Below are 16192 nucleotides of genomic sequence, written 5' to 3' on the forward strand. Positions count from 1 at the left end.
GTGAAGGTGGAACAAGAAATAATCCCCAGTGTTCGTGAAAGACCCAACATCAAGGTGGGAGTTTGATTATATGGGTTGGAATAAGTAAAGGTGGCCATACTGATCTCTATTTTATCAGAAACAGTTCCTTACCACCCCGAAGGTATCTCAATGAGATTTTGGAACCTATAGTTCGTCCATATGTTACTGCAATTGGCCAAGAATTCATTTTTATGGATGACAATGCTCGTCAACACCGTGCCAATTTGGTACAAGAGTGGTTTGAGGAAGAAGGTATTGAACGAATGGACTTTCCTGCCTGTTCACCGGATTGTAATCCAATCGAACATGCATTGGATGCTTTAGGTAGGCGCGTTTCTGATCGATTGGTGCTACCACGATCTCTTCAGGAGATCGAAATTGCTCTCGCAGAAGAGTGGGGAAATATCCCCACTGGAACTGTTTGATCATCTTATCCGGTTCATTTAATCAAGATGTACCGCTGTTAATGAAGACCATACGCCCTATTAAAAATGACCTAAAGCGTTTTTGACTATTCTTGTTAAATTTATTTCACGCTAAAATGTACAATTTGTTAGATTCGTCATAAATATCGATTATTTAAGCAATATTTATCAATTACACCCAATTAGTGAGTAAGAAATATTTATTCATGTATAGGGTACCCAACTGTTACGATTATTTGCAGAAATTTTTAATTACCTGACAGAAACGAAAATATCCCTTAATTAGGTTGAGCAGTGTATGAGACCTGCCATCTCTCCTTTAGTGTTGTAAAGGAATTTGGAGTTCTAAAGGGAAGTAGAACCCAAGGCCTTTCCAACCAAATGGTTCTTCATCTAATACCAACTACTTGTTTTAATAGAATATTCAGTAAATGTTGCTAAGTTTCAACACACTTATAATCACCAAATTGAAGTAATCTTAAATATTTCGAGTTCATCACAATTTTGAGGACTTCACAGCAAGTCGTAATTACCGCAGAAAGTATTTCCATGAACAACTGATATCCATTTAAAATTAAACATTTATCTGTAGTTATTGTTTTCAATTCTCAAATGTAGTGAAAATATTTTAATCGTGAGCAATTCAACTAAATTATAATTATGTAACTGTTTACAATGACTATGAGGTTGTGCAGGGCGAGAATATTTATTAGCTTTCAAACCATAGATTGCATCTGTTTCATCCTAGTCTCCGATCATAGGTAATTAGAGATGAATCTTTTGTTATTGCGAAGCGAATTTAATAAATCGTTGTTAAAAAGTGGGCAGATAGTAAATAAACGTTTTATTATTTTTTAAAATCTCAAAACGTATTTTAAAATCTCAGAATAGTTGCGCAGTAATGTGCATAGATATAATTAATGCTGAAGATGAGTGTCAGTCGGTAATTGTAAATTACTATAGTAGCTTGACGATTTAATTGGATATCAAAATTCGATGGTACCAAATTAAGATAATATATTTATCTGTTTCTATCACTTATTTTATACTGCTGTAGTTTCTTATAATCTTTTATATGACTCCTCCTTGAAGTGTTGTAAGTCTATAGTACATCATTAGTAACATATCCAGATTACGTTTTTGTAATTTAATTCTTTTTCACCAAATGTATTCTCTAGACATCGAGTATGGAGTACTGGACGATGAAATTAATTCGTACCTGAAGACAATCATAAAAATCCATGCACACCTCTGGATTCAAAACAACAACTTATAACTCAACTTACAGTTTATTAGAAATTTACTCGCATATTTTCCCATGGTCGGCCAAGTGGTTAACATATCCGCTCTCCAGCGAAAAGGCTGCGGGTTCGAATCCTGCCAAGGACATGGATGTTTGTTATTTTCTGTGAAAACACTAGTGGTGGTGGTGAGGGGCAGATGGCGGTGCTGTAGATGATGATGATAGTTGCGATTCGTTGTATAGTTGATGGATTGAGACAGGAAGTTGTAATGCAGGTGTCCTCCCTCGATGAGACTTTGGGCTCCTGTAGGTGTCACGTAATAGTGATAATTTTTCTATTGTATCATGCAAAGTAAACTCACTGTAGTTCATTAACATTACGCATCTCATAAAACACAAACATCTTTTCATTCACTCACTCTCTCTCTCTCTCTCTCTCTTTCACTCTCTCACCCTGTCCACGAAACACAACATACATACAACACGAAGGAATTTCAGCCATTTTCTGATTTATAGTTATTAAATGTTACTTATCTTGTTTATTAAAACCGTAGAATATAGATAAAAGAAATAATGGTAATCCAAACAACGGTATTAGTGTAGTTTTTACTTGCATCACTGTAACGTATATTAACGTTGCTAACTAGAGGGGTTGATATGCTTTGGAAAATTCAACATTTAAAATGAAAGATTGTACATTACAGGACGAATTCTGATATTAAACTCACCTCTGACAAATACTTTTAAGAATTATTTTGTAACTTATAGCTTTAATTATTTCGTTGAGAAGACAAATATTACAACAGACCTTTGAAAAGTTTACATCAGCTTATTCGAATTAAAATCATAATTGTATGTGTGTTCCTTGGAAAACAGGAAGATGGTCTTGTCCTAGTGGATAATGATATGGAGATGCAAAAGAAGAGAATAAGACATTTTTGAAAAGTTTGGAGATGAAATATATATGGAGGTTGATCAATGGTGTTTTGCACTTTTAAAGGAAATTGAAAGAATCATGGTGGGCAGTTCAATGGGGCAACGATCATGACATCTTCCATAGAAAGAGCGAGTAAGAGGTCATCAGCTTACTGTGCACTTCTTTTCTGCATAGCCTAAAGCAAATCTTAGGGAGGTGTCTGATGCACTACTCCAAATGTGGGAACAGTCCTCTTAAGTTTGGGTTAATTTCGTATTTATACAACGTAGTATAGGAGTTAGGAGAGAGGAGTGGTATTATAATTGTAAAGGACAGCGAAGTTTATTTGATAGCTGAGGATGATACTGATCTGCTGTCTTTCTGACAGGAAAGGCTTGATTTGTAAGTCAGTAAACAATTAATCTTGGCTACAAATTTCAGTTCTATGGAAAGTAAGATTAATTGAAGTAAGATCGTTTTTAGGAGATGTTTAGTATCAGTTCAATCACTAGATTATCTTCACCTCCCCACCAGAGAATGTAACTATAACGATGTTTAATTCCTCGTTTATTAGAGCCTCGAAATTAGAGCAAAGTGACACAATGATTTCAGAAAATAGGAGAGCATTGAGCTGATATCCAGGTGACAGAGGAGAGGAGTGTGACAGCTTGTGTAGACATTATAGAATGAGTATTAATTTCAGTCTTCAAATTGTCAGAACACTCAGGGGTGTGGGCAGGGATACTATCGAGAACAGAGGACTTATTAGTGAAAAATGTTTCAGGAAATAATATCAAACAGCAATTTCTTTAGATCGTTTAAAGGCTTCACCGCAAAATTACATAAGCGAAAAAGTTGGCATATTTTAAAAAAAGTAAAATAACTATCTGGATTGTGACATGAATCCAACTTATAATAATGGACTTTCTTTTGATGGTTAAAGTTAAGGAAGCACACGCTATTTCCTCTTAAGTATTTCCTCTGAGGATTACACAGGTGTTCGGATCTATACAGTACATATAATATCATAGACAATATTAACTGTATTAACAGTTTCAACATTTAAATTGCCATCTCTAGTTTTTAAAAAAATGTTTTTTTTTCTGCTTTTCCAGTGATGACAGCGTTCATTACGTCTTATCTCTGCACAGAGGAGTTTGAATTTGGAAGGAAATGGGCTGAAAATATAGGAACAGATTCATATTAACCACATGAATCTAAAAATATGTTTATCACCTGGAGTTCAACTCTACTCAGAAAAAAGTGTCCTAAAGGCTAATACAACAGGTTAGCGTAATAATGCAGAGCTGTTCTTTTCATCACATTAGTCTTATAAGCACATCCTTAGATCGACTGGAATCTGAGATCCACGGTTTAATATACTGCAAAAACTTAAAATTCCCCACTTCTGCTTGCGTATTCATATACCATTGGACAGTTGCTTCTTGCTACTATTTCATAAGCAGAGTTTTCTCCGATGTGTAGCGGAATGCTTGAAGTAATTCTATTCCAAACATGAATAACATAACTTTTATTAAATTTGGATACCACACTTGTTGCTGCTGATTTTTTCATATAGTTTTCTCCTTCTTTCCAATGTACTGGAAATGCAGCTTCTGGATTAAGTATTTTGATGCCACAATTATTTTCATCGGCGTTGATCAGAGATTCCACCTCACAGTATGATTGCAAAACCCGCACTATTAGTTGCGGTCCGTTATATCCCCCATAAATCACTTCTGTATGTGTTGGCGAATTCATAAATGCAATGGTCCAAATAGTCAAGGTATTTGTCTAAGATAAGAATTGAGTTTCCTATCGAACTGTTGTGTTCTTTGATGAGTGTGTTTTTGAGATCGTTCAAAGACCTTAATACTATAACATCTAAATCAAGATAAATACCACCATACTTCCATAGAACGATCAATCGCAATGCATCACTAAGGTGTACGACTTTATACGAACTGCTTCTCCAATCTGATTTCAAGAACCAATCTTCGAGTGGCGTGTCTTTTAAGAATCGTGTCACATTAAGTGTCTTGAAATTCATATTACGATACACATGGTCTACTGTCAACATTATGGGAGTTATTTCTATATTAGCACTTGTAAAGAATAGTGTAATATCCATTTCGGGATTGAGTTTAGCTGCGGATTCAACTGAACACAGCTGACGACAGTTCAAACTGCATCTACCGGAAGTTTCCAAGAAAAATATTTCAGTAGAATTTGAGAAGGCATCTTTATATACCCTCTTCGGAATTTTATCTGAAAAAAATAATAATTCACAATATCAGTTTAGTCTTAATTTATAGTTTGAGATTATGTGTTCACTGTATATGAAAAAAGAAATAAATCCTTGCTGTGATGAAATATAACATTTGAAAATTATTAAGTATTATTGTAATCTGTTGGGGAAAACAATGTGGAAAACGACATTTAACTAAGTTTTGTAGTTCATTTATAGACAGATTTTTCACCTTATGAACTATTTTTAGTTTCAGCTTAGTAAAACTGCACATGGATTTCATGTTTAAAAGTTGCTTAAAGTAAAAAAAAAAAAGATTACATATACAATAATTTCTTTTTCTTTTTATTAATATGTAATATTAAATATATTACTTTCTTTTTTGTATGATTTTAATTTTAAAATCTGTAACAGAGTTTTGTTAGTATATTAACTCGCTGCTATTAATACTCCGGTTTTATACAGAATCTGAAACTGGATAAGGAATAGCAACGAGTTAATATACTATACATTGGTACCAAACAAAAATCTGTTACTTATTTTAAAATAAAATTTAAACAAAGAAAAAAAGTAATATATCTTATATTGCATTTTAATTAAAAGAAAAAGAAATTCTTGCATATTTAATCTTTTTTATTATAAATTTAACAAACTTTTAAACATTGACATGCAAACCATTATTCACACAATACCTGTCATACTTTCCCTTAAACTCATCAACAGATGAAGCATTCACAACCACCTCTGGCAACGTATTATTCCACCCATTTACGACCCTCCAAGCAAAAAATCTACTCTTAACACCTTTGTTAACCACACTCTTACACAATCTCGAGGGATTACCCCTCATTCTCTCCCTTCCTGCACTGGTCTTAAAAAGGTTATCAGTATCAATCCTATAAAACCCTTTTAATAATTTATATGCCTCTATCATATCTCCTCTTCTACGTCTATCAACTAGTTTTTGAAGCCCACAGACCTTCAATCTATCCTCCTAGGAGACATCACACAGGCCTGCAACAATTTTTGTAACCCGCCTCTGAATCCTCTCCACCATTTCCACATCACCAAGAAACACAGATCTAGTCACAATAGTCCTCATTTGGACTATTGTGACCAGATCTGTGCACAATAGTCCAAATGAATTCCTATTAATGCTTTATAAAGTAGGACAATCAATTGCTTATCCCTGCTTGTCAGTGTGTTCCTGAATAACCATGTAATCTGATGTGAAATTTTGGCAACCTTTGCCAACCTTTGCCTTCTAAACTTAAGTTCTCTGTCCACAATAACTCCCAAGTCCCTAACCTCATCAACCTCCTGCAGTTCAGTTCCATCAATATAGTAAACAGCATGTGATCTCATCCTTCCGAAGTGCATCACCTTACATTTGGCCACATTAAACTGGCAGCCATTTAGTTTAGCCCAAACCATCAGCCTATTTAAGTCATCCTGCATATCCACATCAGATATCCACATCATCTGAATTAACTATTGCTCTTCCCAGTTTTGTATCCTCAGCAGACAAGTGGAAATCTCCTTTCAAAGTATTCCCAATATCATTGATGTACAAATATAATAATAGAGGACCAAGCACTGAGCCCTGAGGCACACCACTAGTCACCTGTCTTCTACTGGACTTCGCTCCCCCATAAACCACTCTTTGATATCTATCTATTAGCCAGAATGAACATGTAATTTTCATGAATTATATAATAAAGTTGATTTTCGTGTATATTATATTCACTGGATAACTAGGAAAGACAAAGAAATTGTTATAGATCACTAATCTCTTATTATATATATACACAATAAAAACAAAGTATTACTAGCCATGTTAATTATATACCATATGTTAAAATAATTTGTTGTGTTAATAATACTAGATCACCAGAAGACAAATAGAGACCATATTTGATCCGATCTCGCGTCATATTCGCCTTTAGACTTTGGCTACAGATTTATCACTTCTAATGAATGACGCTAGTAGAAGTATCAGTTAATTTCTCAAAATTAGGTTTAAGATCTGTCTTCTATTGCTTATAAGGAATAAAGAAGCTTAACGAATTTATTTATTTTTTATTTTATATATTTTGATATTATAATTGACATAATGATAAGAATGATTAATCATTGTCTCAATAAAATGAACAACGCATATCGATATAAATCAAATATTAAAAAATATATAATATAACCAATTCCTAAAAATAATTTTTGAGATTAAGCATATGTATCCTTTGGTTCTTTTAATTCATCGTTCAATCCAGTGCTCTCATTTCTAGAACAGCCTTTTTAATTATGCAAGTCCAAAAAGAGTCCGACTTCGAATTAATTCGACAAATGAACTCAACTGTCTTCCACTCCAGTAATAACGAACTCTGCTTCGTGATGTCGAATTACGGAACCACCCGCGATGTGGAATTATCACGAACATTACAGATATAATAGCAGCAGATTTCTCCCATCCTATCTTCCCTTTTCTACTAGCTTCAATAGACTCTTATTGAACTCCTGTCACTCTCATCGATTAACTGCATTTCTGCGTGAAACTTCCTTGTTTGTTCTTCTGACCTATTTGCCTGTTTTACACGAATAAGAACCCAAGTTTCTCTGGGGAGAAGCTGCTTCCGAACCCAGATCTTTCAAACCAAAACGTTTTGTCTATACTGACTGAGTTACGGGGTCTCTGATCGACAGCTTATTTTAATATAATATTCAGCTTGTATTTTGCTTTCATCTTTCTTTTTTTTAACAGTCGATATTTTTGAACCCTATAACAGAGTGGAAGTGGAAGCGGAAATTACTTTATAAAATGTTTGTCGAGTTTCTTATCTTTTTTTTAATTCATTGTCCTTGTAATTGTTCTGAAATTTATTTATTGTTTTCATCTATATCTTTATTTTCATGTATGTTATTATGCAGCCTAAATAATTAAGCTTTGTCATCTCTTCGATTATTTAATTGGCTATAACTAATTTTGATCTAACATGATCTCGACTCCTGAATGCCATGATTTTGTTTGCTTTAGTGAAAATTTTATATTGTATTATTGGTTTATTTTGTTTAATTCATAATCTGATTTTTCAAGTTCATCTTCATAATATTGTAATATAATATGCTCAGTATACGAGGATGTCTGAAAAGTTCTCGGCCTCGACCATCGATGGCATCACTATGGGCAATGTGTTTCTTTCTAAGTTAGTACATCTGTCATAAAGTATCCATGTGAAATTAAAAGTCATTCTATCGAGTAGTTTGTTTTATACAGCAGTTGGAATCCAAAGTGTTGTCTGTATCCCTGGAAGTGGATAAAATTGAGTATCGTGCGGTTATAAAATTCTTGTAAAAGAAAGTTTAACCAAAAGAAATTCATCCGAAGTTCATAAAAGTTTAAGAGTACTCTTCTCCTTCGTTTTCAACAATTAAGAAATGGGCTGCCGAGTTTAAAGGTGGCTGTACCAGCCTTGAAGATGATCCACATGAAGGACGTCCGAAAAGTGTAACAACACCAGAAATCATTGATCAAGTGCACGATTTGTTATTGGATTCCCGGCAACTCAAATTGCGTGAAATTGCTGAGATTATAGGCATTTCAAAAGAACGTGTAGGATATATTTTGCATGAAGAATTGCAAATGAAAAAGCTTTGCGCAAGATGGGTGCCGCGCTTGCTCACAGCACATCAAAAACGAACTAGCATGAAAATCTCTGAACAGTGTTTGGAGCGTTTTAACAAGAATAAAACTGATTTTGTGTGTCGCTTTATTACTATGGATGAGACTTGGATTCATCATTAGACACCAGAATCCAAACAGCAGTCAAAACAGTGGACAGAAGCCGGGTGTTCAGCGACAAAGAAGACAAAATCAGTTCCATCAGCAGGAAAGGTCATGGCATCGGTGTTTGGGGATGCTAAAGGCATTTTGTTTATTAATTATCTTGAGAAGGGTAAAACAATAACCGGAGAATATTATTCCGAACTTTTAACCAGACGAGACGAAAATATTTATGAGAAAAGATCCTGTTTGCAGAAGAAAAAAAGTCATCTTTCATCAGGACAATGTACCTGTCAACAAAGATGTTTTGGCGTGATGCTACGGCCAGAGTTCTTTCTTCCATTTAATTGTTAACCTCTGCTGTTTTGTACATTCTGTGATGTAGCAATCCAGTACTTGTACAGTTCTCTCTGAATGTTTTTATGAAATCGATTAATTCAATCTATTCTGTTAATTTATTATTTAACTGTAACAAGAGTTTTCTATCTTTATAAAAATATTGTAACCTTGTACTAAATGACGGATATAATTTCTTTTTCATTATATTCCATAATTTTTCTCTGTGTATTTTATCAAAAGCTTTCCCATAATTTATGAAGGCCAGATGGGTCTCTAAATTAAACTCGTCTTTTTTTTTTTCAATAATTCGTTTTAACAGATAAATAATGTCCATACACGATCTTTCATGTCTGAAACTATTTTATACTTCTAGGAGTAGATGTTTTGCAATATTTGTAAGTTTTTGTATTGAGGATTTTACTATAAATTTTGTAACCAGTATTTAATAAACTTATTCATCTATATTTCCGACGATCATCTCTATCTCCTTTGTTAAATATAGATATAACCTTAGCTTTTAACCAATCTCTGATGATAATTGTTAGAATCTGTGATGTGAATATTCTGCGCCATATTTCCAAAGCCCTGTATTTATTTCATCTAATCCGGTTGATTTTATATTTTTTATACCTTTATTGTTTCTTTTAATTCCTCCAATTTTATTGGTTCCACATCAGTACTGATTTTTTCATTATTCTTTTCTGTGATTCAATTTGGGTCATACAATAAATTCTTATAATATTCTATCCATTCTTTCTCATGTATTCTGTTGTTTGTGCTGTATCACTTTCTTAGTTGTTTAATTTCTTAAAGATTTTGTAGACTACGTTTTATTTTCCATGTATGTCTTCTTCTATTTTATTAATAAATCTTTCCCAAGAATCTCGATGAGTTTTCTGTTCTATGATATAACTTGCTTCTATTTCTTTTGCATGTTTTAGAAGATTTGTATGCCATTTGTTTTTCTCTCATTGCATTTTCTATATATGTGTTACAAATTTTTAGTGTTTTTGTTTTTGAATATTTTATTTTTCTTTCCAACTACTTCAGAAGCTGCTTTATGGATTATCTTTATTAAAGTTTTCCATTCTTCTTCCATATATTCACTGATTTTGGTTTCTTTAGGTAATCTGTTAATCATGATTGATATAGCATTCTAAGGCTTTCTTCTTGTAATAGATACACTTTGCAAAGTTGTTCTATTTCTTGTCTTTTCTGATTCCTTTCTGCATTTTAGCTAGTATTTCTATTTTAGAGACTACTAAATAATGATCTTCAACAATTTCATTTCCTTTGTAACATTTATATCTCTCTCAAGTTTCTGATTAGTAACGATGAAGTATAATCGATTACAAATCGTGTCCTCTGCCATTCAAGGAATATTTATTTATATTTATTTTTTAAAAAAGTATGCTATTTTAAAATTTTTGAAAATACAGAAGTCTAATAGTTCTTGGCCTTTGCTATTCATGCAAATTTCTCCTTAATAATCGTAATAAATTTGGGATATTTCAACTCTAGTATTAAGATTTTTTCTCGATTAATATATAGTCACTTTTATTACACTTATTTTACTCTTTTTGTAAAATAAATGCTAGCATTTAGTTTATAACATATTTTATGAATGCAAGCATTTTGGTTTAATTGCTCACTTGAAGCAATTAAACCAAATTATAATTATGTAACTGCTTTCAATGACTATGAGGTTATACACGGCGAGAATATTTGTTCAGCTTTCGAACCATAGATTGCATTTGTTTTATCCTGTTTTCAAATCATAGCTAATTGGATATGAGTATTCTGTTATTGCGAAACTAAGCTAATAAACCGTTGTTAAAAAGTGGGTAGCTAGTAAATAAACTTTTTATTGTTTTTTTTAAATCCCGAAAAGTGTTTTGAAATCAGAAAAAAATTGCGTAGCATTATGCAAAGATATAATCAGAATATGCTGAAAAAATTATTTAGTCAACATGTCAGTCGGTACTTGTAAATTACTATAGTAGCCTGCATTTTTTAATCGTATGTAAAAATTCTACTTACCAAATTAAGATAATATATTTATTTGTTTCCATCGGTTACTTTATACTGCTTTGTAGTTTCATATAATCCATTTTATATTACTCTTTCTCGAAATGTTCTAAGTCTAAGCACATGAGTAACTTGTGCAGATTAAGATTTTTTGTGAATTAATTTTTTTTTATATTTTTATTAACCAACATTCTTCTCTAGACATCGAATATGGAGTACTGGACGATAAAATTAAATTCGTACCTAAAAGCAATCCTAAAAATCAACGCATAAAGCGAGATTCAAAACAGTAACTTACAAGTCTATTTACTAACAATTTATTAGCAATTTACTCGAATATTTCTTTCCTCATATTGTACCATTCAAAGTAAACTCCCCATAGTTCGATAACATTACGGCATCTTATAAAACGCAAACAGCTTTTCACTCCTCTCTCTCTCTCTCTCTCTCTCTCTCTCTGTCATTTATCGTAAAGAAATCTTACTTACCTTGTTTGATAAAACCGTAGGATATAAATAAAAGGAATAATGCTAATCCAAATAACGGTATTAGTGTCGTTTTTACTTGCATGACTGTAGTGTATAATAGGAACACAACCCACCATCTAACTTAGCTTCAACATTAACGTTGCTAACTACAAACGTATTGACAAAGTTCACTTGAAAAAATCAGATTGTACCTTGCAGGATAATTTCTGATAACAGACACTCTTTGAGACTGATGCTTTTATCATTTTTTGCACGCTGATAAGAAAAATATTACAACAGATCTTTGAAAAGTTTTCATCAGCTTATTGGAAGAAAAACATAAGTGTATGTATGTTTCTTGGAAAATAAGAAGAGAGCCTTGTCTTAGTGGAAAATGGTACGGAGATGCGAAAGAGTAGAATAAGAAATTTTCGAAAAGTTTGGATCTGAAGTTTATATGCAGGTTGATCAGTGGTATTTTACACATTTAAAGGATAGTGAAAGAATCATGGTGGCCACTTCAATGGAGCAACATCCATGGCATCCTCCATAGAAAGACAGAGCAGGAGTTCATAAGTTAACTATATTTTCCTTTCTGGAGAGCGTAAGGCAAATCGCAGGGACATTTTTGGTAAACTACTCCAAATGTGGGAACAGTCCTCTCCCCTTATTTCATTCTTACGATCTAAATCATGAGTCATGCTGATCCCTAAGTATGTGAACGTCCTAACCTCTTCCATCTCTTGTTTCCGTTGATCTTTAATTGATTTTTAACCCTCTTCTCTCAGACTATCATCGTTTTTTTATCAATGTTTAGTATCGGTCCATATGTCTCTCCTTCTCCACTTAATTTCAGCACTGTTCTTTCTACAGTAGTTCCTTTTGTCTTCTTTAATAATGACTATGTCATCTGCAAATCGCAAGTTGTTCAACTTAGAACCTTGAATTGAAATTCCCCTTATATCATTCTTTAGGTCATCCATTGTTCTTTCTAAGAGCAGGATAAAGATGATTGCTGATGCTGGGTCTTTTTGTCTCCTGCCTCCTAGTATCAGAAACCATCTTCCTGTTGCTCCACAGCTTGTAATAGTAGCCTCCGCATTGTTGAATGTTCTGCAAGAGTCATAATCACTTTGATTTCTACTCCATAAGATTAGAGCGCAGTCCATGCCACTTTCTGATGCTCTCAAGTGCTTTCTGAAAGTCAACAAAACAGGTAACAACAACATGTTTAGTTTTACAGAGCTTTCTCCACAATTGATCTTAACATTATTATTTGGCGCATAGTATTTCTGTCTCTTTTAAATCCTGTTTGCTCATACTTTAGATTTTCTTCCCTTATTTTCCTTATTCTTTCTATCAATACTATTATGAGTATTTTCTCATAATACTCGTTAGAGCTACTATTCTGTAATTTTTACAATCCATTTTGCTTCCTTTTTTGTGAATAGGTATTAAGATTGATCTTGTCCATTCTTTTGGTGTTTTGGTTTTTTTAAGAGTCCATCCTCCCATGCAATGTTACCTAACCGGTACAGTTCGTCTATGATCACCTCGCCACCATGTTTCAACATCTCCCCAGTAATCTGATCATCCTTTACAACCTCATGCCTCAGTATACGTGGGTAGTTTGAAAGGTTCTCGGCCTTGACCATAAATGGCCACACTATCGGCAAGAGGTTTTTTTCTAAGTTTGTACATCTCTTGTACATGACTGGCAATTTCATCCATGTGAAATTACAAGTCATTCCTTCAAGTAGTTTTTTTATACAGATGTCGGATGGCAAAGTATTGTCTGTAACCCTTGACACGGATATAAAATTGAGTATCGTGCGGTTATAACATTCTTTGTAAAAGAAGGTTTAACGTAAAAAAAATTCCGAAGTTAATAAAAGTTTATGGGCACTCTTCTCCTTCATTTTCGACAATTAAGAAATGGGATGCCGAGTTTAAACCTGGCCGTACCAGCTTGAAGATGATCTACGTGAAGAACGTCCAAAAAGAAGTGTAACAACACCAGAAATCATTGATCAAGTGCACGATATGACACTGGATGACCGAACAGTCAAAGTGCGTGAAATTGCTGAGACTATAGGCATTTCAAAAGAACGTGTAGGATATATTTTGCATGAAGAATTTCAAATTAAAAAGCTTTTCGCAAGATGGGTGCCGCGTTTGCTCACAGCAGATCATAAACGCACTCGCATGAAAATCTCTGAACAGTGCTTGGAGTGCTTTAATAAGAATAAAACTGATTTTGTACGTCGATTTATTACTATGGATGAGACCTGAATTCACCATTACACATCAGAATCCAAACAGCAGTCAAAACAGTGTAGAGAAGCCGGTTGTTCAACGCCAAAGAAGACAAAGTCAGTTCCATCAGCAGGAAAGGTCATGGCATCGGTGTTTGGGGATGCTAAAGGCATTTTTTTTATTAATTATCTTGAAAAGGCTAAAACAATAACCAGGTAATATTATTCTGATCTTTTAACCAGACAGGACGAAAAACTTCATGAGAAAAGACCCGGTTTGCAGAAGAAAAAAATCATCTTTCATCAGGACAATGCACCTGTCTACAAAGATGTTTTGGCAATGGGAAAATTAAGGGATTTGTACTATGAATTGCAGGAACATCCACCCTAATCCCCAGATTTGGCTCCCTCTGACTTCTGTCTCTTCCGAAAATTAAAACTCCTACTCGCTGGTGAGCGTTTTTCTTCGAATCAAGAGGTGATTGCTGCTGTAGAAGGGTATTTTGCAGATCTTACTGAGAACCACTACAGGAACGGGATAATGACGCTGGAGCATCGCTGGAATAAATGGATTAGTCTTAAGGGAGATTATGTTGAAAAATAAAAATGATTTTGAAATTAGGAATTCATTTTTTCATTCTTAGGCCGAAAACCTTTCAGAATTATAAAGATCATCTACGTATTTTGTTTCTCCATCTGTGCTTAGTGATGATATTTCTCTCAATTCGTCAATTAACATATTTTAGACCACAACATTTCCTTATTTATTATATAACTCTGAGCGGTATCTTGTCCACTGCTCTCGTATTTCTTCTGTGTTTATCAAAATATGACCGTTTTCATTATTTATAGTTCTCTGCTTTGGACTCCATTTCTTGTTGATCTTTCTAGTCATTATATATACTTTTCTCGCTCTCTCTCTGTTTTTTTTTTTTTTTAGAGAGAGAGAGAGAGATGACACTAGTTTTTGTTTGTAAGCTTCCTATGCTAGTATAAAATGTTGAACAATCTGTGTAACCTAGGAGCAACAGCTCATCGAGGTTACGCATAAGTATAGGCATAAAGTTACAAAAATTTATGTAATACATTTTCATTATGTAACCATATGTACATTCATATAATATACATATTATATATTATTATAATATAATTACATAATAAAATTGCAGCAGCATGCTCATATGTACAGAGAAATTGTATAACAATTAATTAGGAACAGAATAAAACAAAGCAGTTAAATAGCATTTAATTTTTTACGTTTTACACATAAGACTGGACCTTTTTAATACAAATATACTAAAATCCAATAATTTATAAAATTCTTTTGAACAGAGCTTCCTCGTTTCTGGGGGGAAATAAATACTCTTTGATTAGGGTTTTGTATTTGTTTGGATTAGTTTCATTTCTTATTGTTAAAGATAGTGTGTTGAATACTTTTGGCGCTAAATAAGTATAAAGTTAGTGTATTGCTTCTTTATTTGCTTTTGGAACTACATATATTTTAGGCCCTTATGTCTAATTAGGAAAGTATCTTGTTTATGTCTTCGTTGTCGTTTTTTATGAATAATAGTACCCTATAGATGTATAAATATCTAAGGGATACTATGTCTAGTATGGTATATTTATTACACTTTGCAGTATCCTTATATTTGTTTCTAGTTAAGATTTTAATGACTTTATTCTGAGTCGAGAATAAAGGTTTCAGCGTAGTGCGATCGATTCCTCCCCAACTTAATATACCATATTGTAGTGTGCTTTGAATCCAGTCAGAATATAATATTTTTAACATATTTAAATTTAAGAATCTGTTTAGGTAGTAAAGTCTCTTTAACTTAATCCTTATTTTATTTACCACATCGGTGATATGCGCTTTCCAACTTAAATTACTATCAATTTTAAATCCCAAGTAAGTTATTACATTGACTTTTTCTATTTTCTCGCAGTTGCAATTTGAATTTGTTCTGCAGTTCCAATCATGCAAAACTAATTGGGCAGTGAAGTTCATTTTGCTGGTTGTATTTCGCAAGTTACAATTTACATATTTAGTTTTTGAGACATTCAGACTGAGTTTGTTTGACTGGAACCAATTTGTTACTTTCAAAAGGTCAGCATTTACGATGGTTTTCATTTGTTCGGCTGTGTCCGTAGAGAAAATTAGTACTGCATCATCTGCAAAAGTATTTATTTTGCTGTTTAGTTTAAGATTGCAGAAGTCGTTGATATAAATATTAAATAAAATTGGTCCCAAGACAGATCCTTGTGATACACCGCAGTCTACTGTTTTGGAGCTGTTATAGCTGTTGTTTATTTTTATAATTCGTGATCTGGCATTTAAGTAATTTTTGAACCAGTTTAGGGCAGTACCTCGTATTCCTATGACTTCTAATTTTGATATTAAAATTTCATGTGATACAGAGTCAAAAGCATTGTATATATCTAGAAATACTGCTAATGCTAGTTTATGTTCATCAA

At 33.2% G+C, this 16192-nt stretch overlaps 1 protein-coding gene across 1 annotated transcript in view; it reads right to left on the minus strand.

Annotated features, from left to right (window-relative positions):
• Positions 1-4743: 4743 nt before the first annotated feature.
• Positions 4744-16192, minus strand: part of LOC150101639 (lactosylceramide 4-alpha-galactosyltransferase-like) — a 29023-nt gene continuing 17574 nt past the window's right edge. Inside the window, exon 3 of the mRNA XM_090400410.1 lies at positions 4744-4873. Coding sequence (XP_090256536.1) covers positions 4787-4873 — 87 coding nt within the window. The 3' untranslated portion in view covers positions 4744-4786. The remainder of the gene's footprint in view (positions 4874-16192) is intronic.

The sequence above is a fragment of the Typopeltis vanoorti genome, chromosome 11 (assembly GCF_054136105.1).
Source record: "Typopeltis vanoorti isolate ZY-2024b chromosome 11, IOZ_Tvanoo_1.0, whole genome shotgun sequence".
Taxonomy (NCBI): Eukaryota; Metazoa; Arthropoda; class Arachnida; order Uropygi; family Thelyphonidae; genus Typopeltis; species Typopeltis vanoorti.